Consider the following 26,939-nt stretch of genomic DNA (forward strand, 5'->3'; position numbering starts at 1 on the left):
AAAACGACAGATCGGCGAACAGTTGTTTCGCTGTTTCTAATCGTTTTTTAATATGCCAATAACCGGATAAAGGTTATGCGTGTAGAGGGAAATTGCATATGCGATTAATTGCTTTAAACAAACAAACGATACACCGCGTGTATCAGGAAGCGAGGGGAATTTTAATCGCGCGACTGTTTCTGTTTCGATTGTAGCCATTTCAGAGGGCAAATTACATCGATGTGCCGCGTCGCGTTTCGTGCGGACGTTCCATTTCGTAACGAGCAAGAGTATCGTTTCATTATGCTAACGAAATATCGATTATGATAATGCACGGAGTCCGATTCGACTGTGTAGAATTACTGTTACGACGAGCATGATACGCGACTGGCCTTGTCGCAGTCGCTGTTAACATGTTTGCCCTAAACATTTTCATATCCAGATTATGCGACCGGTAAGTGAAACCGGCTCTAAGTGAAAAATATTACGACTCTATCGACCACAGCGCGAATCCTAATAAATTCAATTTTTGGAACCGTGACTATCTCGTTTGTATCATACTACGAGGTAAGGTTATTCGAGTTAATCAGTTTACCTGGCATCTAATTGAAGAAATTCGCTTATCAATCATTTTTAACCCCTTGGCCTATAACCACGAGTCAGACTCGTGGTAAAGAATTTGTGCCATAAATGGAACCCACGAGTCTGACTCGTGGTAATTTACAAATCGCTAGTGATTCATTATCCACTTTGAAATAATAAATTATTTTTGTTAACTGTTCAATTGATCATGATTACGCCCTAGACGTCTTAAAAACACTATTTGTCCTCAAACGTTGTTTATTATTCCACAATTCCTTTTGTAGCCCCTGAATATACATTTTGCGTCAGTTCGGCCACACGGCTGAACAAATGAATGGCACAGCGCACGACCGAACTTCTCGCTTACTATGGCTCGTGCGATCGGCAGATAGCATGTAGGTCAAGGGCCTACGTCAGAAAATTGAATATCGAGGCTTACAATTAGAAACGATACTTTTTGCTCGTTTTATTTATTTACGTTTTAAAGCGTCCTACAGCGTGCAGAATCATGTATTATCCATAAAGATGGTACCTGCGAACGATCTATCGCGTTCCTAGCGGCGCCATTAAAACACCTCGTTAGTAACTATTTCCTGCACTGTCACTGATTTACCGGCTCGATCTCCATGATTAATGGAACCTTCGTGTTGCGGTCGACGTATTTCATCCGCGTTACGAATCATTAACAAAATCGATTAATTGATACCGCGATTATATCGTTCGAGCCTCGTTGTTTTACGCTTCTTATCCGATCAAGAGAGACAAACTTCCTCGTCTCGTCTCTTTAACACTTTGCCTTCCACGTTGGTCATTGGTGACCGGAGCACTTGAACTTCTTACAATTGTAAAAATTGAATGAAAATTGACAGTTAGGGCATTTTGAATGTAACCGATAAATAGAAGATACTTTGAAGAAAAGTGCCCCATTGAACAATTAAACTCTTTTATTAGAAAATTAATTTAAAAAAATGAGAATAAATCTTGCATCTTATGGTGCACTGTGTTAAAGCACTTTAAAAATAAATGTGGCTCATCAATACAATCTGGACAACAGGTGGTCACCTTTTTGGTCCAATTAGCAATTTTTGATCCTGTTTAACATTTTTTTATAGCACTCTGCAAAATTTTCCTGCCAGGTACGCCTGCCTTTTTCTCTTCTGCATTTCGTGTCGTACAGTTAGAAGTGTGCACATACCTTACCGTTATACCAGGCTGTCCGAAAAGTTTCTTTCTTTTTATACGGAATTAGTGGGTGCACATGTTTTGTTTTATACTATTTTATTGAATCATGTATGATCCATTTTGTAGTAATAAAACAAAGTGGGTCATATACAATTGAATAAAAAGGGAAAATGCTGTGCATCTATCATTTCTTCAAATACTGTTTACTAATATCTTCTACACGTTTCAACAATATATTCTGGACGTTTTGCTTATGAGGAAATAACGAATGCGAGTGGTTTGTTGAAATAAACGAAGCCTTGTTATGATATGTCGCTATCAACTGTTACCAAGGCGCCACAGTGGTCATCCGTGACCATCAATAAGATAAACGGTCCATTGGGGAAGAATGTCGCCTCATTACATCAATTTGTTATTATTTTGCCATTATATGCTTTGAGTAATAAAACTCACCTACTCCCGAGGTGTCCTGAGCGAAACATGTGATTTCGGCGTGGCAGTCAAAGCGTTTAATACACGTCGTTGTCGATAATTGCCTTTACACGAATCCTCTGTCTCGAAGAAATTGCGAATCAGCGAACTATATAAAAGATAAATAAAGAAGCGAACGAATCGATAAACCCGAGACAGGAATTGAGAAAGAGTTGTCAAAGCATTCTGCTGTCGGATGTTTGCGGAATTTCAACCAATAAAAACGTCCGCGTCTCTCCGTTAAACTGCGAAGCGCACGATAAAAGGGTGAAATTAGCTGAGCTAATTTTTGCCGGGCAATTAAGCGCTGCCGCCGTGGCGTTGAAACGGCAACGACACGTAACCCCGCGCAATGCGAAATCCGTTCCATTTTAAGAGGTTCGAGTTTAAAGCGTTTAGTGTTTCTCACCGCGTGTAAATAGTGGAGAGGAAAGCGATACGAGAAAAACAACTGCCGAGGCTTCATTCCCACCGATTCGTTGCGCGTTTACGCCTTTTAGCGCGACTCTGCGTGAATTTTCCAGCGTCGATTCCGCTGCAACGTATTCCTAGCACGAAGTCGAACGTCGGATCGTTTAAACGAAAGGAAATATTTGTTCTGGAAACAAATTGACCAGGAATATCGCGATTAATTTAACGCGCCACGTTTGCGTTTCCTCCCGTTATGGACTCGATGTATCATGGAAGATAGTTTTAGTAACCACTAGCGTAGATAATCGACGATTAGCTGAATCTACTGTGTCGTGTCACAGGAAGAACGATTACGATGGGCCAAGGCGTACTCGATGATGGAGAAGCAGCGAAAGAGGGCGGTCCACGAGGAAAGCCGAGCTTACACCATGATCAAGGTACGTGAGTAATTGTATCCTGACAGCCGAGCAAATTTCCTTCGCTACGCCAATCTTAACACGCGAACCTACGGAACATATGATTTTTCGTCAAATAAAGTACCGATGCGTTTCAGTCGACGGCATGGAAAAAATATTTCCTCGAAACTCGACAGCAAAATGATGAAACAGGGTCTCCCTCTGTACGAAAGGACAGGTTTTTTCAAAACGTGCGCGAGTGTTTTTCTCGCATTTACGTTCGTATTTCGGTAGCCGTGCGACGCAACGTGGTAGCAATATATCACGCTATCAGTTTTGGCCGGACGATCGTGACGTGTTTTCTGCGTGCTCTACGACTTTCCCGAATTACTCGATAACAAGTTTGGCCACGGCACGACCGTCGTAAATTCTCGCTGCTAATAAACGAAATCTCTGCCATTTTTCCTCGCGTTCTTCGTCTTTTTAATTCGATCCGCTTTTATATCTCGGTCGACGAAGCATCGACCTTCCAACATTTTAACGGAAATGTGGCCGGTTAGGTGCTCTCGGTCATTCGTTTTCCATCGTCTAAATTTACTCGCGATGGCGATTCGATCCCGGCGAGAGTAGAACGCAGCGAAACGTTACTAAACAAACGTTACGAATAAACGAGCTCGTGTACGATTTGAGCGTATACTGCGTTGTTGTTTCGATTTCCTTTATCGTAGGCTGCCAGTGAGCATATAGAGGCGGATAATTGCACCCCCCCCTCCCTTCTGAAATTGGGACGCAGCCGATCAATACGAATTAAACTCGCGCCAATGCGATCGAAATTATTATTAATTTCGTGCTACCCGGATTCCAGCTCTCGTCTTCGAGAACCATGGCCAGGCACTTGGAACCCCTCTCGAATATCAATTAATATGTTGGGAACTGGTTCTAGTTTGCTCGCGGGTAGGAGTAGAGCAATCGAGCGTTTCGCTACGATGACTGATCGACCGGTCTTGCGGTTTCTCTGCTTCGATGTAATGGATGAGTACAAATTATGGTTGCATTCGGAAGACTGACGTATTGGTCGAGTTTCCTGAAACGTATTTAGTTCAACGAAATCGTTGTTCAGCTGTTCCACCTATCGATGCTTCTCGTATTACGAAAAAATTAATCGAATCGTCCCATTCGCTAAGATTTAGCATATAATACGCGTCAATTTATATTCAAGTTTTTGGTAACTTGAACGACGAATCTCAATCGACATTTTTGCGTGTCGATCTGTCTGTTTGTTGCAGAATTGTTAAGAATTGTCTGTACTAATATACTGTACGATATAGCAATAAGATTAGGAAATGTAAAAAAGAGGAGAAAACTCGTCTTACACGTAACCTTGCAACCTCCTCGAGATCGACGCTCGACGGAGTTTACAAAACCTGACCGAGGATGCAGATTTTTCTCATTTTCCGTGGAATGTAAATGCGTGGCGAAGAAGCCTGCGACTCGAGACGTCAGGTACACGTGACCCACTTGTCAGTGCTGTCGAAATCTCAATCTCGATATTAACCGCTGATCGCCGTGCCGATCCGATCCAGAAGTATTCGCGGTATGGTATGCGGCTTGGCATGATCGATCGAACGTCTGGAACCTAATTAGGTTGGCTGTACCGTAGTATAAATCCAGCCTAGTCGAGTACTCCGTTATATCGTGCTATTTAAACGCGAACTTACATAAAAAAAAAGAAAAAGAAAAAAGATCACCGGGTAGAAACGAACGCGATATCCAACGCTGCGAAACGATATCTGTTGCGTGGACCCGTTTCGCTGGTTTCATTGATCGCGAGAATATTCGCGAGAGTAGAAGCTTGAATTCATAAGCTCGGCAAGTGTTGATGGAGGATTATAAATGATTCGCGACAAAGCTCTGTCATGTCGTGCGAGTGGAGTCGCGAGGATTTGTAAGACGCTTGAAAACCGTGCAAGTACGTGTGCGCATATTTCAAGCGTTATGAGACGTACATACGTGATCATTGTGTGTGTGTGTGTGTATACAGTGTACGTAGATGGGGATGGGATCTCTTGAGGGTGAATAGTGCGTGACGAGCGAAAATCCAAAGGGCGAGTTGAAAGTAAGGGTTCCGAGAGGAAACGTTATACTGTATCCTGGTGGGTATTGGAAAGCAGTGGATGAATAGGTGGTGAAAAATATTCATTGATAGTATATTTGCTACTGGCTTTTGCAAATAGCGAACAGTGAAGATCTCAATGATTTGGTCGACAGGAACGTGGCATAAGTGTCAGAAATCTTAAAAAACGAGCGCTGGTAAACACAAGGGCGTAGGATTTATTCGTAGAACTTGGAGCGATTAATCGTCTTTGGCGAGACGAACCGCTGTACCGAAAGGGAATTTAGAAATTCGAAACAAGTTTGCCCGCATGGAAAAAGCAGCCGAGCGCCGACCCGATAACGAAATCGCTTCTCGGCCAAAGATAAACTACATCGAAGTTTTCGCCTGGAGCAGTTGCGTTTACCGAGCCGCTTTTTTTCCTGCCAAAGACAACCCCTTCCTCTAATTCCAGGCGAACTTCCGTTCGATCGACGTTACTGGAAATAGTTTTCAGGCGGATTCGTAAGCGCAACAGGAACGAACGCTGTATCAGGATCAGATTACGTTTGGAAACTTCAAACTTGGCGTGTTATCTATCCCGAGGTAACGATTGTTTCGGTGAAACAGAGTTACCGTGCTAATGGAACGAGAGAGGAAGAAATCGAGGAGAAATTGGAAAGACGAAACGATCTGTTCTACTTTGGTTTGTCGGGACGAGCGCGACTAAATTCGGAAACTTCCGTTGCTTTTCGAATAAATTCAAAGAAACTGCTTCGATATCTTGATGGGGCGCGGATTTCAGCCGAATGATCGTGTTAGTCTTCGTTGGAAAAATATATTCGTCAAAGCGTCATTTACGAAGGCCGTGTCATTCGGAACGTTTCATCGTTATGCAAGTGATCGCACAGTACGTCATAGGAATTTTCATGCGGCAGGTGTAATCGAATTTGGTAGAAAATTCGGCGGGCGTCGATCGAGCGGGCGTCGAAACGTCAAAATTTGCAGCATCCTCTCGCGCCTGCAATAATTCGCTTCGTTATAGCGTTATTTGGCATTATGCCTTGGCATAGGTTTCACGGTATCCGAACTCGAACACCACCGGAAGCGATCTTAGCAAATCACTCGTAGTATTACGGTTCCACCACCGGAATTAATTCTAAGCTAAGTGTGTTGTATCGCGAGACAGTTATGGTGCACCGCGGTGAACTATGCGCGTAATTCGTGCCAACTTCTTCGTCGAACTTGGCCAGTAAAGTGACTCGCTGATAACGTCGAATTCTCGAACGGTACTCGAAGCGCATTAGGGGCAACCATCTTTATCGAAACGACTCATGAATGTACTGTAAGCTGACTCGATTTCAAATTGTTGACCGAAAGTTCAACGACGTCTTTTGCTTGGCGAGCGCCAAGCAGACTTTCCCAGAAACTAGGGTCCATGAATCATCCGCGAGATGTACCCTACTTATCTCAACGAAGCACAAAGTTCAACAAAACGGCTGGACGCGATATCGAGTGTAGAACTAACCCTCCTGTCTGCCAGTAAAATATGCAGCAAGGTCGTTTCGCATCAAGTACCTTACATATATTTATACCGTTACAGCGTTTTGTCCAATGTCAGGCTTTCATGAATTATATTGAAGTGGCAATTTCTAAGGAAACGTAAGACTTACAGAGGCAGGCGAATAAATGTATCCATCGTTTCGTCACGCTCCAGGCTGCCGAAACTTTTCTCCAGGACGATTTGTCGTATACCTTTCCCCCTAGGTTGGCGCTGCTGCAAAAATTCGAACGTCCCACGGGGAAATGCCGAAGAACCGTGAGCCCTCTATTGAAATCGTATTTGATACACGGAACTCCGTACGGAAGAGAGTTGGTCCGACGAAGAACGGGAAACTGACACGAGAAGGGAAAGGGAGGCGAGTAACTCGGCTGGAAAGTTCTTAGTTCCACAACAAGGAGATCTTGCTCTGCATTTTGTCCTAATTCACTCGCTTGTTTCCATCCTTCCGGGAAAGCGACTATAAATCAGTGCTAGGAACACGACGCGACGACGTCGAGATAAATTTCAATTTCTTCGTTCGAAAAATTCCCCGTCTCTCGTAAATCGATCGGAATTTCCTTCCACAAGTACCGAACTGGCGAACATTGGAATTTGTGTTGTTTGAATGTAGGATACGACATCGATTTGGTTAGTCAAGACAAATCGTGATTGCAGTTGTCTTGCTTGGGACTCTGACGATTCTATTCGAACGGTTGATTTCGGTCAGTTAACCGTGTCGCGAGAAAAGAGCAGTTGAAATTGCGACCACTTAGAAGCCCGTATTTAGGAGACTGCAGTAATGTACGTTCCATTGACGTCGATAGCGACCAAAGAAATAAAAATCCTTTCGCGATCGTACGTTTTCACTGAGTGTAGATTTTATAGTTCCATATACGAGTGTGTGTGTTCCCATTTCTTTTTGACTCCTGGAATAGTTATGCACGCGAGATTATACTTAATGCTGCCAGCCAAAGCTATCCTTGTCGTTTCACGATCGGTTTACGTTTGTATGGAGGAAGAATGTTTCTGAAAATTCCTGTAATGTAAAAATGCAACTGACCACGTTCAGACTTTACAATTCCTTTCGTTGCATCGATAACACTTCAACTCGTTACTTTTATTCGCAATTCTTTTCCGTTTTTTTTTTTTTTTTTTCTTTTCCAATGTCATATCGGTATCTCGTAATTTGCAGTACGTAAAAGTTGGTGCTTGCCGCTATTACCCGACTCTCAATTAGAGCTTGTAATATTCGCACGTCATATTTTTCAATTTCACTCGTTATCACAGCCGAGCTTGCGATCTGTCACCATCCTTTAATTAGAAGTTGCAAATTTTTATTCCTCATGGTTTTCAACATCCGTGTCGTTTAATAACGAAGCCAGAAAAATCTGAGCTCACGAGTTTCTACGATTTTCTAGCCCCGAGGCAAACTTAAAATTAACGCACTCAGTTTGTACAAAGAGGAGCCAAACATTTCTCGGTAAGCTCGGATCGTGTAACATGCAGATTCGCCGATGCTGGGAGAAAATTTTACTGGCAACCTGATTCCCGGGAGATGATCGGCCGTACAAATTCGCGCGAGAGTTATTGCGCTGTCCGGAAAAATATATCGTAATAAAACACGCGGTACGGCAGCTTTCATACGAACAGGTTGGCGCGGTGTAACGCGTTCAGATATATGTCTTTTGTGTAGAATGAAGCTGAGCCCCGTGTCTTTGATTCGGAACGCGCTATACCGCAGAAATACGATCGTCCCAGTCTCGCGCATCAATGCACTAAATCATAGGCTTAAAAAATTGCGCTTCTTTCGAAAGGCGCATAACTTCGTGCCGATTTATACCTCGTTACATCGATCCTGTCGAGCTTTAGCTTCCAGTCTGTTTCCTAAATCGTCACGCGTTTCTCTCTGTCAAACTTATTTTATACAGAGCAACAACAGTAATTTACAACATATACTAATCAAGTTGGCAAATTTATCGAGGACGAAGCGCCGTATCAAATAATTGCACTCTACATTTTCCATTTATTTTCTCGCGCAAAATCATTCTCCTTGCCAATCGTATTTTTCACCGGTCGTTAAGAAATCTTTGCGTGATCGATTAGTTTGAGTCGCATTGTCCTGGAACCATCGACGCGACAACGTTCACGCGTTCCTTACTGGAAGGATATAGCGCCTGGAGGAGTGTGCCAGATATCCTGTTCGAATGGTTGGTCCGCGAAGCGACGGTGCTTTAGAAATAACTACAATATCCTTTCTGCAGGACATCGACGACGAGGAAATCGGACAGTCAGAAAAGATGCAAACCAGACACGGAGGACCGGCTCTCGTAATCAGCAGCGAGAGAACAGAGACTTTTCCGAGTGTATTAGCAAGGTGCTGCATTTCCATGAAGTTAGTCGAGTAAAAATGAAGGAAACGCGCGTTCCATGATTACAGGCGAAGACGAGAAAGAGAGAAGGCGGAACGATCTGCGAGATTGCGAGACTGCAATCCAAGGAAAGTCTTCCGCTCGATTTCGCAATATGAATCAGTAAATGAAGCGCGGCGCGCATGGAACGGGAAAGCCTACACGAGGACGGCAAACAATCTCATAGAGAATCCGATGCGAACAGAGTGAAAAGAACAAGGGAAAGGGAGCAAGGTCGAGTCGATGAAAATTCGAGAGAAGATCAATTTTCTTGGAAATCGTCGTGACAAAGCGCAGATAACGCGTGTCCCGCGTCGCGTAAATCGTTGACCGTTTCCACTTTTCCTGTCTTCGACACGTTCTCGTTCCACCGTGTTCCTACGAATATTCCTCCAGGAAAGAAGCAATGCAATTTCCATTTTATCGCTTCTTCGCTTTTCCTCATTTTAGCACTCTTTCGTCCAAGAACTATAGAAGATTAAAGATCATAACGGGCGCCTTCTTATTGATCTTTCAATTTTGAAGCTATGATTTTCATTTAAGAAGCGACGTGGTTGAAGAGTCTGCAACGATGAGGGGTCGTTCAACTTTGGAACGTTGTATTTTTAACAATGCCAGCGCGACGATGCTCGACGGATGAAGCAACGGTAGTTTTCAGTTAATTAATTTGATGGAAGTTTTAAATAGATCGCGACGGAGCTGGTTGGTCGACGAATTTGCACGCGTCCGGATGGAGGATGCGTGGAAATCAATCAATGCGACTCATGAAAATCGAACGACATCCTCCGGAGAAACGTATCCACCGTGGCGCGGCTGAAACTGTCGGATTTAATTTGCGTAATTGATTCATCCGGCGACGTTGGCCTACGACGACAAATGGTGCACGCCGAGGAACAAACGTAGCGCAGCTCGTGACGCGAGTTTTCCTCGAAAATGCATCACGAACGGACCAGTATACGGCAAAACAAATTTAACTCTCGGCCTAGTTCAGTCGGCGGGCGAGATAAATTCTTTCTTTTCTGCAACTGCAATTAAACAAGGACCGAAAGTGGTAACGAAATTGCGAATTCAGCGGCCGCGTAAATGAAGTGGGGGCTGGCCAGAACTGCTCGTTGGATACTTAAAAAGATGTTTCCCCTTCAGCGTGCGCTCGAGCAGCTTGTTTCGGAAAATATACTCGAAGGAAAGAGCCACGCGGAAGAAAACCAAACTGGGAAAATTATAACGCGGAAACAGGTAGCTTTAATTAACTAGCGGCCGGTGCCTTCAACGTGAACTCGAAATTAGCAGCACACGACCACTACGCGAACTATCTAACTCACCCTAATACAATTTATAACGTTCATCTATTCAGGCTATTGTTTGAGCAAGTACGGTTTTTCAAAGAAACAACAGTTCTGTCGAGCTATTCATACGATAACACGCCATTGAACGATACTTTCATGTCGAAGTCGTTCAAACTCGAGTCAAATCCGCTCGAGGATCGTTCCCATTTTTCACGATCTTTGACGACAAGCAGTTAGGGACATTAATCAGCCATTGAATAGAAGTATCGAGACTATATGTGTCGGCGTTAACAAACGATTATATCGTTTTTGTAATTTTCTATCGGTTCTGGTCGAATTTTTCAGCGGTGACAAGCATCCCAGCGTCCTTTGTTCCCACGAATCGGTAAATTTCGTGAAAGTGCATCGTTTGAAGCAGCACCGACGCCAGACGAGCAACGTCGCGATTGAGTGAAATTTCCTCGAGATAGCAATAAAGAGGTCCATCCATGGAATAAATAGTCTGACGGACTCGTTGGCTGGCCTATTTAGCTTCAGCTATCATGTACACGCGGCAAATCGCAGCTTTCCGTTGAAATTACGCCGATATCCTCTCGAACTATCCCCTCGAACTGGCCACTCGTACGAAATTCTCGAATGGAGATCAAACTCGGTGTACATTGCGAGTTCGAAAGAGAAGCGGCTCGCGAGCGTAGTTTTTTCTGCTATTTTTACCATTCGTCTTAATGTGTCGCTTTGAATCGAATAAGAGACGAGAAGATGGATGCTTAGGGATTGGAGCAGCAAGATACCCTTCGATTGCTTTTGGAAAATTAATTTACTGATTGGAGATCGATCTCTAACCGAAAGAAAATACCCCAATCCATAACGATATTTCCAGATCCTCGTAAATATGATCGTAGGTTGTTCATCGTTTTTCTTAGCCCGTTGACAACACTATTTTTTAATTTTCCATGACATTCTCTGCGATATTTCTTCTCCGCGGTCTTTATTTTTCTTTCTTTCATCTTTATTTTCTAAACCACTTTTTCAATGCCGCATAACTTCGTAGGATACCGATGGTGGTTTCGGATGGATTGATGATTCTCAGGTGCGTGATTTATCACGGAGAAAGGGAAGGTTCAAGGGCCTGTTCCTTCCATGTCTTATGCTTCTTGCTTATTTATATACCAAGAAAGCATTAGACCATTATTAATCTTGCGACGCTCGATAAAACATATGCGTAATAACCCTGCAGATATATCAATGAAATTATTATAACTTCTAATAGGTACCCTCAGACTTATTCGCATAAATGAGAAATGTCCGTTTCGTAAACGATTAAAAACTTGTATAAAGTGCTTCGTTTATTGATTAAAGATAGACTATCTTTACGAGCACATATATTTCAGATACTTGGTTCACTTTGTATGCGCATCCTCCTCGTCTGGGTCTTAAATAATTTACGGATTTTATTATGGCCCTTTATATAATTTACGATAACCGGCCACTAAATTTCATCCATAAATAATACACACGTATATGTATATATATATACTATAAGCACACTAAATCTGTTTAATTTACATAGAGAATTCGATAAATCCAACAATTAACGCGTATAAATTTTGTATCGAGCTGGCCGGTTCGCAACGGAAGGAGGAAAGAAACACGAGAAATCGGCTGTTGGTTATATCACGAGGTCGAAACGCGCAGACGTAACCGGCAACGATATTTAGTGTCCTCGTTCTGGCCGCTCGTTTCATCGGGCGGAGAGATCGTTAATTCAGATACAAGGGTTCGATTAAATTTAATAAATGCCATGTTCGAATTCCGGTCAGAGTAGTGGCCATTGATATTAATTCGCACGATGAATATTAATATCGTTACGCTTTCTGACTTGGCGATATCGAGTCGTTCCCCGGGGTATTCTCGCGCCTGAATTTTCTCTTCAAAAATTGCACGTTATTCGAACAGCGATACCTCGCCAGGGACCTTCCGCTTTCCGAGGAAACATACCTCGCAATTTACGAGCAGATCGCAAGGTGGCCGAGAGCTGAAAATTAATCTGCCAAGTTTTATTTTTTTGCCACCGAACGCGATAAATTTCGGCAACGTCCTCCGAGAGTAGATACGACTTGGTTATTTTCCCAGCGTATCTATATTTGTTCGTATTATCTACCGTCGAATTGATTCACCGGACACAACGATCCAGTGGAATTAATCCATCGAACGCGACGACCAGTTTCCTCGGTGCATCGACGTACGAACGTTACGGCGATTTTGATTAATGAAGCTCGGCGAGTTACGCGCGGTTTCGTTTAACATCTGCCGGCGCGCGTGCCAGCTTTTAATGAAATTCCCCGCAACCCAATGTTTACAGAACGACGAATTATCAGTAATTAAATGTGTCATGTGTCGTGGAAATGCAGAATTCTTCCGGTAAGATATCTTTATCATTTCTGCAGTGGTTCGATGAAACGATTGAGCCTCAGTAGACCTCGAGGATTAGTTTCTAGCCGATGATTTTGCTTCATTCTCGATCCAAGTTTTTCGAATCGATCGTTTCTGCTTGATTCTAGACCGGTGTCTTGATTGTCAGGAGAAATCAAAAGAATATCGATCTGCAGTCAAAGTGGCTGAAAATCCGGGCAAATGCACAGCGAGGTCGTGACGCTTCGTTTGCTCTCGCGAACCACTGATATTCCACGGATTAAAAACATTCGTATCCGGTATGAATCTGCGTAAGCAGTTTTTCCCGGCGATTTATCGCGGTAAATATGACTGTGACTTTTCGACAAATCTCCACTTTACGAATGACACGGTTTTGCTCTACTGCCGGGAAACGAATGAAAAGTAAATGTTACGCGGCGGATGATGTTTGAACTAGGAAAATTGATAGAGGGACTAGAGACTCTGAGTGTGATATTAAACTCGCTAAACAATCTCACTGAAACAATTACTTTCGCGCGCGATCTTTTTCCCGCCAGCTATTGCCATACGCAAACGACAAGACGAGTAAACAGTGTTAATACGATATATTGAGATATGTATAATTTTATGTGCTAGACTAAGTTAGCTGTACAGTAGTGATACTTGTATGTGAATTTCAGTGTGCGGAAGTATGTGTGTGCACGGCGTCTCGAAAACAGAGGAATGTAAACTGTTCAGTTAACAGTCTGCTATGGAAGAAAGTGAGACGCGTGCGAGCGTGTATCGATGAATATCTTTGAAATCGTTTATCAAATAAATATATAAGTATTCTAATATAAATTCTAAGTGTAAATTCGGCGTTCCTATACCATTATTTCGGCAATTAAGATCCAAAATTCTCAACACGATGACACGGTAGTTCCATGCTCGTTTTGTGGAAAAGTGCGTGCATTAATATTTGAAAAAATCCTGACGTAACGAATGCGTAGCAAACGATTGAACGTAACATGCGTCGTCGACTTTCACCTACGGGCGACTCGTATCTCGAAACGAAATTGACTCGTGAAAAGGGCATTATGGTTGGTCCGTGTCAGCCTTTGCCGAGGCGGCTCTCTATTTTCCATCCTTCGAGGAGCATTAGAACATACAGAAGCACCATTCAGCACGATCCATCTTCAATTTATTTTCCAACCATATCCGACCCGATGTCCGATTCCACGCTTTCATCTCTGACACATGTCCTACGATTACGTCACTTTAATTAACGCTGGAAATTCGACTAAATGCACCGTGACCGTTTGCATCATCACGAACGCGGACGGCGACGTCATCCGCGTCCCTCTTTCGCGCCGTTCTTCGTTTGGACCGTACGATTTCTTGCCGGACCCCGTCGCTTCTGGGAACGAGTAACATGGAAATCGAATTGAAATTTAAATTAATGACTTTGCCGGGCTCGTCGGTGGCCTCGTTGCTCTGCTTGTGGGACTCGATGCGACGTCGTGCTACATCTTTAATAATCTGCATGCGAAAAAGGCTTTTGTTCGAAGAATATCTCGTCTCGTACGGTGGAACAGTGAAAAGGACGTATACATAGTAAGATTGGGTTATGCCCTACTCAACTAGGCTTCGATATTTTAAAATTCCAATAAAGAATAATTTTGATTACTTTACTTATACCAGCACTCCTGGCAGAATGAAAAAATTTCAATCTCGTGCTCTTGCTGGTTAAAAATATTCTTACGTCCCAAAAATTAATTACACCGTCCGCTTTCATCAAGTTCTTTGTTTTAGCAATTGGACAGATGACGGCTAAGGGACACGGATCATTTTGCTTAATTTCTGAAAACGACGAGCAGCCATTCGTAACTGGTTTTGTTAGACTGGCCGGCAACGCGGATTTAATAAATTCGCGTTTCATCGTTTTATATTCCGACGCTTAATCTGCGGGTCGCGTTTTGCACGGTCTCCTGTGGAATAAAACGCCACGCGACGGTCGGACCTTTTTCACCGCGCTACCCTGTCACCCTGAAAATACATATAAGTAGTTAAGCTCTAACCGGTGCAAATAAACCGCGACCGTTGGCCGGGAATTATCGGATTCACCTTATTAATTTACTCGAGCCCAGTAACGTAAAAACGTTCATTAGAAGAATTGGACAACGCGTCTACTTAATTAACGCTTCCTTGTTCCATGAGTTATTACTATTTCCATACCTGTTCTTGACATGCGCGTTGTAACACGTAACATGCAAGGATACTAGTCGACTAGAATAAATTTAAATAAATTCAGTCTGTAGAAACTAGAAAGAATTTAAATAAATTCAATTTCAAAACTAAGCGCGAATTTAACCTAAAACAATAGATTAGGTTTTCTTTGGAATTCCAGGTATTATCATTTTTTCAAATTATCTTTCGTTCGGTCGATTTGAGTGGAATTTTCACTAACGAAGAGAATCGAATCGTGGTTTTGTAAAAAAAATTCACCGAAGCACCGAGCAGCCTGAGGCTGAATTTTCAAAATCCCTACGACGCTTTAGCGCGTGGTCGGGACAAAAAAATCTGGCCAGGTATCGAGACGAGTAATCGAATCCAGCTCATTAATTCGGCCCTGCCCGCTTGGGCGTCGTTCCGATTTCGGCGTCGCTGTTTCGAACTTTTTTTCCGAATATTCCCCAGGCAGAATCGCTGTCTCTGTACCGCTGCTGTCCATTTTCCTTTCTCCCTTGTTACTTTCTCTTTACGCTCTAGCTATAGCTAAAATACCAAACTACCAAGTTCTGCCACGCCAATCCTCAGAAACTTTATTAAATTTAGCAAAGGTAAAAATTCTTTAGAAAATTCTTTTCTTAAAATTTGCCCTCGACGAAGGAAACGACCGAACTTCCAATGGTTCCAGAATATCTAACGCCAATTTCCCATAATTGGGACGTTCCTGCTTTCTGTTGGATGAATTTTTCCTTCGGGTAGCCTCGGCTTCTCCGTTTCATCCGCCGGTTTTCGGCTTGGGTCTTGGCCGGAATCCCCCGCCGCGCTTTCAATTCCGCCGTTCGTTCCGCGCGAATAAAACACGAACCAGCGGATATTGCTTTAGTTACCATACCATTCGCCGGCTCTGCTTGGCTGACGAGCTTCTTCGCCGTGACTTCATTTATTTACCGAAGGAGGAACACAGCGAATAGGGAACGATCGTTGGAGAACACTCGAGGACAGGCGGAGTTGGACGAAAATCTCGTCCCATCGAACCCACGTCCACGGAATCAATGGCTCGATCCTGTGGAAACTTGGAGAAATTGGGTCGCGTTATTTTTGTGGGGCGCAGGGGTGGAAAGTGGGCACGCCGACCGAACAAGCTGAAGAGCCAGAGGGAGAGGGAGAAAAAGCAGAGGGTGGATCGCACGTGATGACACACTGTCGCGAAAGGAAATGGAAGCCGCAGCTTTGTGCCACGCTAACGACTTCGATAACGATGCCCATCGACTTCACGGTGTTCCTTTTAATTCGTCGAACCGTTAATAATAACGGGACTTGTACAGCCCGTGAACTGTTCATAAAGGATTTCAAGCAATCAACTTGGTCTTGTTCTCCGATCTGATGCTACTCGCCAGCGTCGATGAGGATTCAAGTAGTTCTTCGTCTCAATGAGAAGAACGTTACTGGAGAACTTGCTGAAATATCGGAAATAGAGAAACGATAGAATGTAGAGGATCTAATAATTCTGCAGTGAAATCTACGCTCTTGTAGTCGACCAACGATTCGAATGGAAATTATTTCTCTTTAAACGCGTGTTTTGAATACGTGTAAAATTTAGATATCGTGTACGAGGATCATCGAAACGTCCAAAGAGAATTCCCAAGAAATCGCGGTCTATTAAATACACCTCTTGTCTGAGACCATTTCGACGAAAGTGTCGACGATGGCGGGAATGGCCTGGCCAAGGCTACCGGAAGACATTTCGGCGAGCGCTGTTCCAGTTCTCGGGGGAACGCGTGAAACTTTGCTCGCCGGGGGAGAGGAAGGAAATGAAGCAGAGAAAAAGAAGCTGCTCGATAGTCGTACCATTACGCTACATACATGGACATTCGGAGAAGTACAACCGACGCCGGGGCGAATCGCGGCGCACGGGCTGTAACCTTCCTCGAGCGGAAAAATTCCGACGAAATGCGTGCCAAAGATAGAACCAACAGCCATGCTCGGTCTTGAATGGCCCTATCAACGTGAGCTTCGATCAATTTCTCTTTTTTCGTCCCGTTGACGCGTTCCCTCCGATAGCGGAGTCGCGCCGGAAGCGCTCATCGATCTCCCGCGAAATTATTTACGCTCGAGTAATTCCGGCCTTCCCCTCGAGAAAAGCCGCGTTGGAAAAGTTGGTTCGTCGTTATCATGGAAACAAGTAATAAACGTCTGAGATGTTCCAACTTTAAAGAAGGATCTTGGATTTGCATCTTCGAAGACAATCGCGGTTTAGTTTTTGCGATGAAACTTTCAAGTTCTTTCGAGATTCGCCCTTCCAAGTATCAGTCCGCCGTCTTTTCACAAACGTTCAAACCATCGATCTTTCTCCATCGTCACGGATGACGCATTTGTCCGGCTGCCTATCTCGTCGTTTCCCTTTCACGGTCATCAATCCTGATCCTTTAACGATCACCAGACCAGGAACATTCGAATCTTTTTGACGAATCCGCGGGCTTATCCTCGTTGAGTGGGCGAGCAGATTTTACACGTGTGGCCGATTAAATACACACAGATCTAAAGTCTATTGCTCGACGATTGCTTTCAGAATAAAATGGAAGAGCAAAGGTCGCGGAGGATTCAGAAGATCGTTGACGGCCTTCTGCCAAAGACGATGGATCCGAAGGATCGCGCCTCGGAGACCGATCTGCTGCTACAATTCTGTCTATCTCTCAGCAAGGTGAGTCGATACATCTTTTACAGCCCAATAACGAATCGCTATCTAAATAACTTTGAAGCGTTTTTCACTTTGACCCTTTGACAATTTACTTTATAATCGCATTCATTCTTTGTCCATCGTCCAATTTCGCTATGTTCTCGAATCATTCTGCTCCCTTTTGCTCCATTTCATCCATCGAATAACGTTTTTGCTTCGACCCTACAGATCTATCCGAAGCACAAGGATCTATACAATTGGGTGGACGTGGATCAGAGGGTGTACGTTCCTTTCAACATGTCGTATCTGCAAGAAAGTTTCGGTTATGTGAGTAGACGTTAACGCGTGCCGCGATATCATCGGCAATTTTGCAGAGGAAAAATGATGTGCTTGGTTCCTGGGTTAGATAAGGTGGGGGACGCTGCTGAACGCCACTTTAGGCGCTGCCACTGCCGATCTTTATAATCACAGCCGCAATCGGGAACGTCCTGCTTACGGCTACGACGATCAACTGGTCTACGTTTATGTTACCGCTCCGCGTTACTTCCGCAGCCTTGGGAAACTGCTGAATCGTTTTTCCCGAAGGTAAGCGCCACTTTACGCCTCGATAAATTGCCTGGGAAAGTCCGTCAGAATTTCTCATTCGCACGAAATTCGAGGATTATCAGTTTCTGTCCCCGAGAGCAACTAGCACCTGGCAATCAAAGCGTACGCGCGGTGGACTTTTTGCGGACTGGCGTGGCATTTTCAGCGTTGAAATTTGAAAAAAGTATGGTGTCGGTATCGCAGTGAAACGAAACAGCTGCCATAAATTCTCGCAACCTCGCGGTCTCGCCGCTTTGATAAGGCGGAATTTAAATCCCCCGTGAAAAGGTTGGAAAATAATTTATCGCGTTCGCGAAAAGATGCAGCGCGAAGCGCAATCTCGCAGGCTCGTATCTTCCATGGAAGTACGAATTCGATTCCTCCTGGTCTTTCCGCGACATTAAGCCCGATCCATGGAATATTAAAGACCCTGGCCGTGTGGAACCCGCGAACCTTAATCGAACACCTCTGCGGCGCATGATTTCTGACTTAACAGCTGATTACACAAATCGTAGAACAGAATCGATCGTAGAACTGCGGAATGTTCGTGTTCTATCTATCGCATCTTCGTACGTGGCCGTCATTCGTCTAAACGCAGAAAATGTACGCTTCAGTTCATAGACGTTAGGACATCTGTTGGTTTCATACCGGTCGAAGTCAAAGCGATCAATTACACTTTCACATAACAGGATTCGCAGATGCATAATTAGTATTAAGATACTAATTAAGAAACACGTGACACAGTAGAATCTGAAATGGAGGAAACGCAGAGGAAATACAAATACCATAAATTACATGGACGTTGATTGATAGATCCCATAATGACTAATAAATGAACTAAATTGAAAATAACAACACCGTGGCTGTAGTTGCAATTTCACGGTTCTAGGTGCAGCCGTATAATCACGCTTTCGCGTCTGGGGAATAAATCCTGCTCGTTAGGATCATGTTCTGTACAACAAAAATACTCGTCGATCGATTGCGTTAATTAAAACAAGGGCAAATGGTTCGCGGATCGGATGCACGCGAACACGTTTACCGTTTCCCAGCTGCACGCGCGTTTACCGCGGCATAGAGCAACGCATCCAAAAAACGAGTAAAATCACGCTCGCCATTATTATAGCGACTTGTTTATTAACCAAACTACCGGCGTGGTATTAAAAATAACGACAGAGAGAATCGTTGGTGCACCGGTGATTTTTACGATCGCCATACCATTTTTCGTCGCGAGATTCACATTTCGCCCGTAATTTTCTCCTTTATGGCAGCCGTACGGATATTTTTTAGCCGAACCAATCGATTCGTCGTGCCATAGATGCTAAACAGAACTGTTATGGCGAGTGTAAAAGCAGACGTAAATAGGATGAATTATCGATATCGCGGCTCCTTTCGACGTAAACTCGTTTATCGAGGCGGACTCATTCGATTAAAACATTCGTTTGAAACGTAGTTTTCACTTTCCCCGTATTTTGTTTGTTCGTCAACGAGCGGAATATATTCAAAGGTAATACTCAATGTATGCTAATGATAATTTTACGAACGCGGAAGTTACAGCTCAACTGTCAGCTATGCCAGTTTCCCTTGATTTTCCTCATAAATAACGTTATACGAAGTAAATGTTGTTTTGATCTTTGGCTCGAAATACAAGCTGATAACGAGCGGTCGATGTTGCGGAAGTTGATGATCGCGTGTAAATATCGGTCTGCTGATCCGAGAATTGCATAACGAATGAATATTAATTGAACGAGCTACAACTGGCTGATCGGAAGAACGTTTCGTGTTCAAATTTACGTCGCTTTCGATACATTCGTTTTCCAGCTTGCTCCTTTGGGATCGAGAGCTGCAAATTCGCGCTGTCGTCGGACAACCTGATCGATTGGAATTGTTGCAAGTTGCTTAACATTTTATACGTTCGATCTCGAATGAAGTATCCATTAAACGGAGAGCAAATGTTAGAAGAGCTTGTTGATTTTGAATTCGCCAGCAAGAACGCGAATATCATTATTGTTTCGATGAATAATCTGTAAAATAATTCGTGAAAGAGGAACGATACGCTTGTTGGAGGTTTTATTAACAGTGGTAATTTCAAAAACGGCTGAGCTAGCCAATTGAAATGGTGGTAGGTCACGCAGATGCGGTTCCGCGATTGTGTTCCGCCAATCGTTTAATCCTCGTATCAAGGGGTTTGAGAAAAACGATCTTCACCGCGCGATCCACCGATTCGGTCGAAAGCTTCATCGCCACGAGGATTCTTCGTCAGGGGGATTAATATCCAGCCGCACGTACAAATTGCCAGATCGCCGATATGTGTGTTTGTTCGGTTGGTAATCGAAACAAGCTATGGAACAACCAGCGATCGAAACGCGATTAAATCGCCTTTCGTTACGTCAATTAGCAAACTTTGCTTCCCATAATTTGTCGTTTCAACGTGTAATAAAAAGAAGGAAAAACGTATCGAAAGAGGCCAATTCATCCGAATATTTACGCAGAGCAGAAGATTCAAAGAAATATGCGAAATTTCAGCGCGATGAGTTTCGTGGATCGCGAATTCCTACAAACTGATTCCCATGGTAGTTACACGGCTGTAGACAGTTTTTATTAGGATAGTTTGAACCATGTGCGGGAATATTGCGAGTCATGCTGGAAGTAGCTTGGAGAAGCCTCGATTATTGCAAATCGTACTGATTACATTAAACGAAGTTCTCGCCACGCTCGGTTGAATTTCACGCTGGATGCCGGTTGGATTACACGTACCGATTGCGGAACGTCGTAAACGTTGACAGACTTCGCTTTGACGATGCGGCCGCCGATGAATTTGCATAATGCATGCGTATCAACCGCGTACCAACGTAGTTAAACAGCAACACGATGTTCTCTACCCTTAAGTGATTCCTGCGAAGCTTATTATCGTTGTCGAACGATTAAAAAGGTTTAACTTTTAATCGCGTAAAACGCTCGAGCGTGGACCTGCCGGTAAGTGGTAACTTTCTTTTCTTTCGTAAAGTAGATCGGTAACTCGACTTACGTAGCGTCTATCGGAAACGATAGCGACGCGAATGAAGAAGAAAATCGACGAAGCATCGAATTTAATTAGAAAGCAGAAAGTTCGATGGGTAAATTGGCTGCTCGGTTCGGTCGAGTTCCCACGACAATGTTTGCTGTTCAGTGAATCGAGAGAGAAGGAAAAAAATTGCACGTTGTAAAAGAGGTAGCAGGATGCGGTATTCGCCGGAGGATCAAGTTCGGATACCTTGACTCGGGTTATTCGGTCGTTGAACACGTGGAATTCGGCCTTTCCAGCAAATCCAAGGTGAAATTCTTTACTGGTCGGATGTAAAGCTTACGTTCGAAGCAACAGATTCCGGAGCACGTTATAACGTCAAGCTGACTGATAGTTTCGCCTTTTGTATATCCCACCACAGGGGGACAATTATTTCGAATATTCGACCAGTCTTGGGAAGTTAAAGAGGGTAGCTTCTTCGTTGATTGTCACATTCTTCTCGAGTGGGTAACGAGTAAGACACGGGCTACCTACAAATTATCAAACTCGAAGTTTGTCAGTTTACGGTAATATCAGCAGAACGGACTGGTTGGCGGAGCAAACACTCGGGATTCCGAAACGCCACAGTTGGCAGCCTATGCTCGTCCCTTGCTATTATCTCTCGCAGACAGACAGACACAACCGGAGGATGAATACAGCCAGCAAACCGCGATAATTACTGCCGAAGGTATTCCGCGCAACAAAGAACCAGACGCTCGCATCCTACCGCCAATTTCTGCCCATCTATCGTCCTTAATATTCGGACTCGTTGCGTTCTTTGGATACGGAACGTTTTTTTCACATTTGCTGTAGCTTTGAATATCAATCCTCGCGATTTACGATCGTTCATAGTTTACTTTGAAATTGGAATTCTCAACGTCCGACTTGCAACTTTTATTTCAAGTCCGCAGGAATGTGTGCGCCAGTTAATTTCCAGATGATATTCCAAATCATCTCTTAAACCGTCGCAACGTCGCCAGAATTAATCTCGTAGAGAGCTCGGGGGCAGATGAAAATGGAAGCGTAGCGTAGGTTAAATGTCGCGAAGGTTGTTAGCGCGGAGAACGCTATCAGCGTCTGGCGTAACATTTATGAGCAGAGAAGTTCGTACGCAGTGCACGCCAGCGTACCGTATGCGGTTAATAAACGTGGTACGACCGTAAATTTTGATACCAGCAGCGAGCATGCATCGTAAATCGGTGCCTAATTCGTCCATTACCCTTCGTTGCGAAAATTCCGCCCATCTGCGCTACTCTGTTCGCCCCATATCAACCAGAACCGAGTTTCTACTAATAGGAACGATGATTTCACTTCAATCGAAATTATAGTTCCGTTAATACTGTCACATGCACGTAGCTCAAGGAGGGAAGAAAGGGATACGTATCCTCGAATTTGTCGAAACGAGATCGCACTTGTGGCGGAGGCATGGCAAGGTTCGATAGAATCGATAACGCTAATTCGTTATGCTTTCGGGGCCAGCTGTTCATTATTATAGCCACCACGACATTATCCTCTCTTTTCCGTTCAAATACATATCCTCACAGGCTATTATTTCGTACGAACACTCGTACGAGAGTTATAGCTATTGTCGAAGTCGTGGATCGAATAAAACGAAGATAGAAAGCGATGTTTTAAACGCGCAAACAATACTCACAAGTGCATACCCTTACGAAGGATTATTCACAATGGACTGTTGCTGTTGTACGCGACGGATACCTTGCACGACATCGTGAACGTGACCGGGAGCAAGGACTGGGAGCTGTCCTGTTTCAAGCTGACGAAGGATGTCTTCAGCGAAATCGTGGGTGCTCTGTATGTGCAGCAGTACACGCCGCAGTATTTAGAAAACCTAGCTAACAAGGTAAGGCGATGAAAAATAGCGTCTGCTTCTCTCTATTCTACTCTCGTTGCTCTTTCTCTCTTCTCTTTCCTTTGTCTCGGTGAAAACGTTGCGATACAAATTGCATCGTGTCGCGAACAGGTGGGAGGGCTGTTCGAACGCGTGAAAGAGACAGTAGCTGAGCGCATTTTGGTGAAATCTTGGCTAGACGAGGAGACAAGGACGCAGGCGTTGTTGAAGCTGAACTCGTTGCGGGGAAGATTTCACGTGTGGCCTGGTTTCCACAATGAGAGCCTGCTGGCCCGCGAAATGGCCGAGGTGAGGCCTTCCTCGTGCTTCTTTGCATGCGACGCGCGCGTATTCCTAGCGATACTTCCGTCAGCTATTCGTGACTGCCATCTATCACTTCCGGTAGGTGGAGATCGATCCGGCAGATTTCTTCCACACCGTGTTGAAACGATTTCGACAGGTTCGCACCGTGGACGACAAGGTTTTGCGCAGAAACGTCACCGAAAAGTGAGCATTTTCTTAAAAATAAAAGTGGAGCAACCACTTTCTTCGTAATCTGACGCAACAAAATTTATTTTAAACCAAACTAATTCACCATCGATCAAAATCGAGTCGCTTTGCAACGTACTGTGCATTCGTCGTAGTCAACTAATATTCATAGTACTAAATCTCTACATCCTTGAACAGGAAACCTATGTCTCTCTTTCTTTTCCGATAAATACGATTGTAGATATCTGGGCTGTCTCCTTATTGCTGCAAACCCATCGATAATAGAATGGGATAAAATTAATTTTATCTTTGCAGACGTCGTCATCCCTATAGCGTATCCGCTTACTACGAATCTTCGACGAACACAATAGGTAAAATGGATCTCTGAACATTTTATAAGCTTGGCCAAAGAATAGTGACGAGGGAATTCATCGATTTCAGGCATTCCACTGGCAATGATGACAGCTTGGTCATGGTCCTGGGATGCTGGGCCAGCGTATGCAGCGCACGCGACTCTAGGATCGGTGATCGGTCACGAGATTCTCCACGCTTTCGACCTCCATCGACGTCGACTGCCATTGGATCCCGATATGAACGTCGATCAGTGGCTCTGGATCACGCCAGAGTCTTGGAAGAGGTTGGAAGCGAGGATCGAATGCGTCGCGAGGCTTTATGCCAGAAGCTTCTGGAGGAAGGTTCAGTTTTATGGGAACGACGTTGCTGTACAGGTAGAGAATATTTTTTTCACATATTTTCTTCGAGCAAGTATATCGAAAGTTGGGTGGAACTCGTTCGAGTGGTTTTTCAGTTCGACTGGAACGTGACGAGGAACGAGAATGTCGCTGATATCGGAGCCTTGCAAATTTCTTATAAAACCTGGCACACCCTGACGAATGGGAAGGATCGAAGTCTTCCCGGATTAGAGGGACTTCGGCCGAGCCAGCTTTTCTTCATAAGCGCCGCCCAGGTAAACATACGACGCCTTTCATCCACATTTTAAGATTTTTGCCCTCACTCTACGAATTCGTATCTTTATGAGTATAATTAGAAGAATAGAGCTCAGAGCGTAAGTAGCCATATATATTGCGCTAAATGTTATACGTTCTATATATTCCATATTGTTGAGAATTGTGGATCTTAACCCTTTCGCATCGTGCGACGACTCCCGGGTCCGGCACTCCATATATCCGGCATCCAAATGATGCATATACAAGTGCTATCTGTAGTCAATAATATATTTTTTCGTTATCGTCAGAACATCTTCTGTTGATTTTGTTGAAGTGGTCACTACTTCTAAGAAAAGTCTACATCTGGTCTTTGAGTTTTCTCAAGCACTGAAGCCATCGACAGCGTATAGACAATAGACTGGGACGAAGGCAGACCATAGACAGTAGACAGATGACGATGGCTTTGGGGCTTTCAGTCATAGTGTAACACTGCTAGCGTGCGGATCGGGACCAGCTCAAATTATATTCCTACTTGTACTTACACTTGTGTATTAAAATATATGTCGGAGATGAAAGGACACCGGAGCCTTTCTTTCGGAATGTTTGGGGAAGTGCCCAATACTTTAGTCCAGACTTTTTATTATAGCCGTACTTAAACAATAGAACTGAGAAACAGCAGTTGATGAGTCAAGTCAATTATGATTGTCCGAGATTTATGACAGTGGGCTTGGGCTCGACGAAGTGACATAATGGGTCACTGAACGTAGCCACGGTCACGGGAGGGACGTGTACCTAACAGAGGTTTAAAATAATTAAATAACTCTCCTTAAAACAGGGATTGACCCGAGGAATACAGAGAGATACGGAGAGGAGTATATAAGGACAGTTCCACTTGGACTGAGATTCTATTCGATAAGTTCGACTAGTACAGAGAACGCTTGTCATCCCGTTGACCGTGTATTCGTTATCGAACCTAAATTCATCGTCATAGACATCTCGATCACTCAATCATCGATATCACTCGTTAACTTTTGTAATACATTCCCATAAACAAACATCATCTGGTATAAGACAACTATGGACAACTACCAGCAAAACTCATCACACGCCCCGTTTTCCGAAGATGATACGACATATATTTTCTACTTTACAATTTATCCACGCGTTCCTCTGTTCATACATCTGATAACCTCAACAGATTTTATTGACACATTGGATTAATCACTTCTTGAAGTTACTCGTTGTCGAAACAACATCAAAACGTTTCGCGCGATATATTTCAAACATCCAAACGATCGTATACTGTTTCATGCTCAAACATCTATTAAATCCATTGACAGTGAAACGATATTTCATATACGGTTCTTACAAGAATTATTGTTATTTAAGACTTAGGAAAACGTATATACAGCAACCACGCACACTGTGCGTATTTCTGGCGCGCGTTTCCGTTCAGTGACGGTACTTCGGCTGACTGGACTGCCGAAACGAAAGGGTTAATCGCCGAAATAAAAGCAAAGGAATACTTAGATTAGGATTAGGATTTATATTAAAATAGTTTTAGATTTATTTAATAAACGATTTCCAGGATCTTCGTCGATATTTGCACGCGTCCTGGCACTCTCTTGGTTTCACCATCTTCTATACCAAACTACTAACGTACCAGTTGCATTCATCTGTTTTTCGAGACGCTGTGCACACACATACTTCCATACACTCATATTCACATACACGTGTCACTACTACACAAAATTATACATATCTCGATACATATATTTTTGCATCTTGCGCGTTTTTGAATCTTTCAATTTCTCATAAACGTATGGAAATTAGTGTAATTGTAACTATGTGAGAGGGACGATCGTAGGAATCTAATCTTATTTCTGAATTATATTGCAGACTTACTGTTCCAATATGACTGCCGAGGCCTACATTCTTTCCGTTGAGCTCGATTATCACACACCTCAGCCTGAAAGGTAGCCAGCGTCTTCCTCTTCAGTCGAAGAATTTAACGTTATTGAGAAATAAATACCATCCATTAAAATGTGTTTAGAGTCAACGGTATAATGATGAACTCTCAAGCATTCGCGGATGCGTTCCGTTGCCCGATCGGAACCAAAATGAACCCCCCTAACAAATGTACCACATGGTGATGATCAGGCTTGGACAATCGTTCACCGACAGATTTCATCTACGACATATTCGATCATTTGGATTCGATAGGGAAAATGGCGTGCTGTGGTTGGACACACTCTAAGCGACAAGGGCTAATCATTTTTTCAGCAATTGTCGAGCGATCTTGCGTCGGAGGGAATCGGTTCAGGTAATACCGATACTTGCAAGATATCTTTATGTTGATTAGTTTCTTATCGCCAACTACGTG

General features: G+C 43.7%; 1 protein-coding gene across 2 annotated transcripts in view; it reads left to right on the forward strand.

Annotated features, from left to right (window-relative positions):
- Nucleotides 1-26,939, forward strand: part of LOC132912951 (neprilysin-1) — a 75,823-nt gene that overhangs the window by 46,925 nt on the left and 1,959 nt on the right. The window contains exons 7-18 of one of the 2 annotated variants that reach the window (XM_060970792.1): nucleotides 2,967-3,062; nucleotides 17,539-17,670; nucleotides 17,875-17,973; nucleotides 18,053-18,231; nucleotides 22,946-23,132; nucleotides 23,253-23,429; nucleotides 23,527-23,627; nucleotides 23,925-23,980; nucleotides 24,051-24,337; nucleotides 24,418-24,576; nucleotides 26,456-26,532; nucleotides 26,610-26,879. In XM_060970792.1, the coding sequence (XP_060826775.1) occupies nucleotides 2,967-3,062; nucleotides 17,539-17,670; nucleotides 17,875-17,973; nucleotides 18,053-18,231; nucleotides 22,946-23,132; nucleotides 23,253-23,429; nucleotides 23,527-23,627; nucleotides 23,925-23,980; nucleotides 24,051-24,337; nucleotides 24,418-24,576; nucleotides 26,456-26,532; nucleotides 26,610-26,709 (1,650 nt within the window). In that variant the 3' untranslated portion in view covers nucleotides 26,710-26,879. The remainder of the gene's footprint in view (nucleotides 1-2,966; nucleotides 3,063-17,538; nucleotides 17,671-17,874; nucleotides 17,974-18,052; nucleotides 18,232-22,945; nucleotides 23,133-23,252; nucleotides 23,430-23,526; nucleotides 23,628-23,924; nucleotides 23,981-24,050; nucleotides 24,338-24,417; nucleotides 24,577-26,455; nucleotides 26,533-26,609; nucleotides 26,880-26,939) is intronic. The other variant, XM_060970793.1, reaches the window with a different exon arrangement.

This window comes from Bombus pascuorum, chromosome 12 (genome assembly GCF_905332965.1).
Source record: "Bombus pascuorum chromosome 12, iyBomPasc1.1, whole genome shotgun sequence".
NCBI classification, from domain to species: domain Eukaryota; kingdom Metazoa; phylum Arthropoda; class Insecta; order Hymenoptera; family Apidae; genus Bombus; species Bombus pascuorum.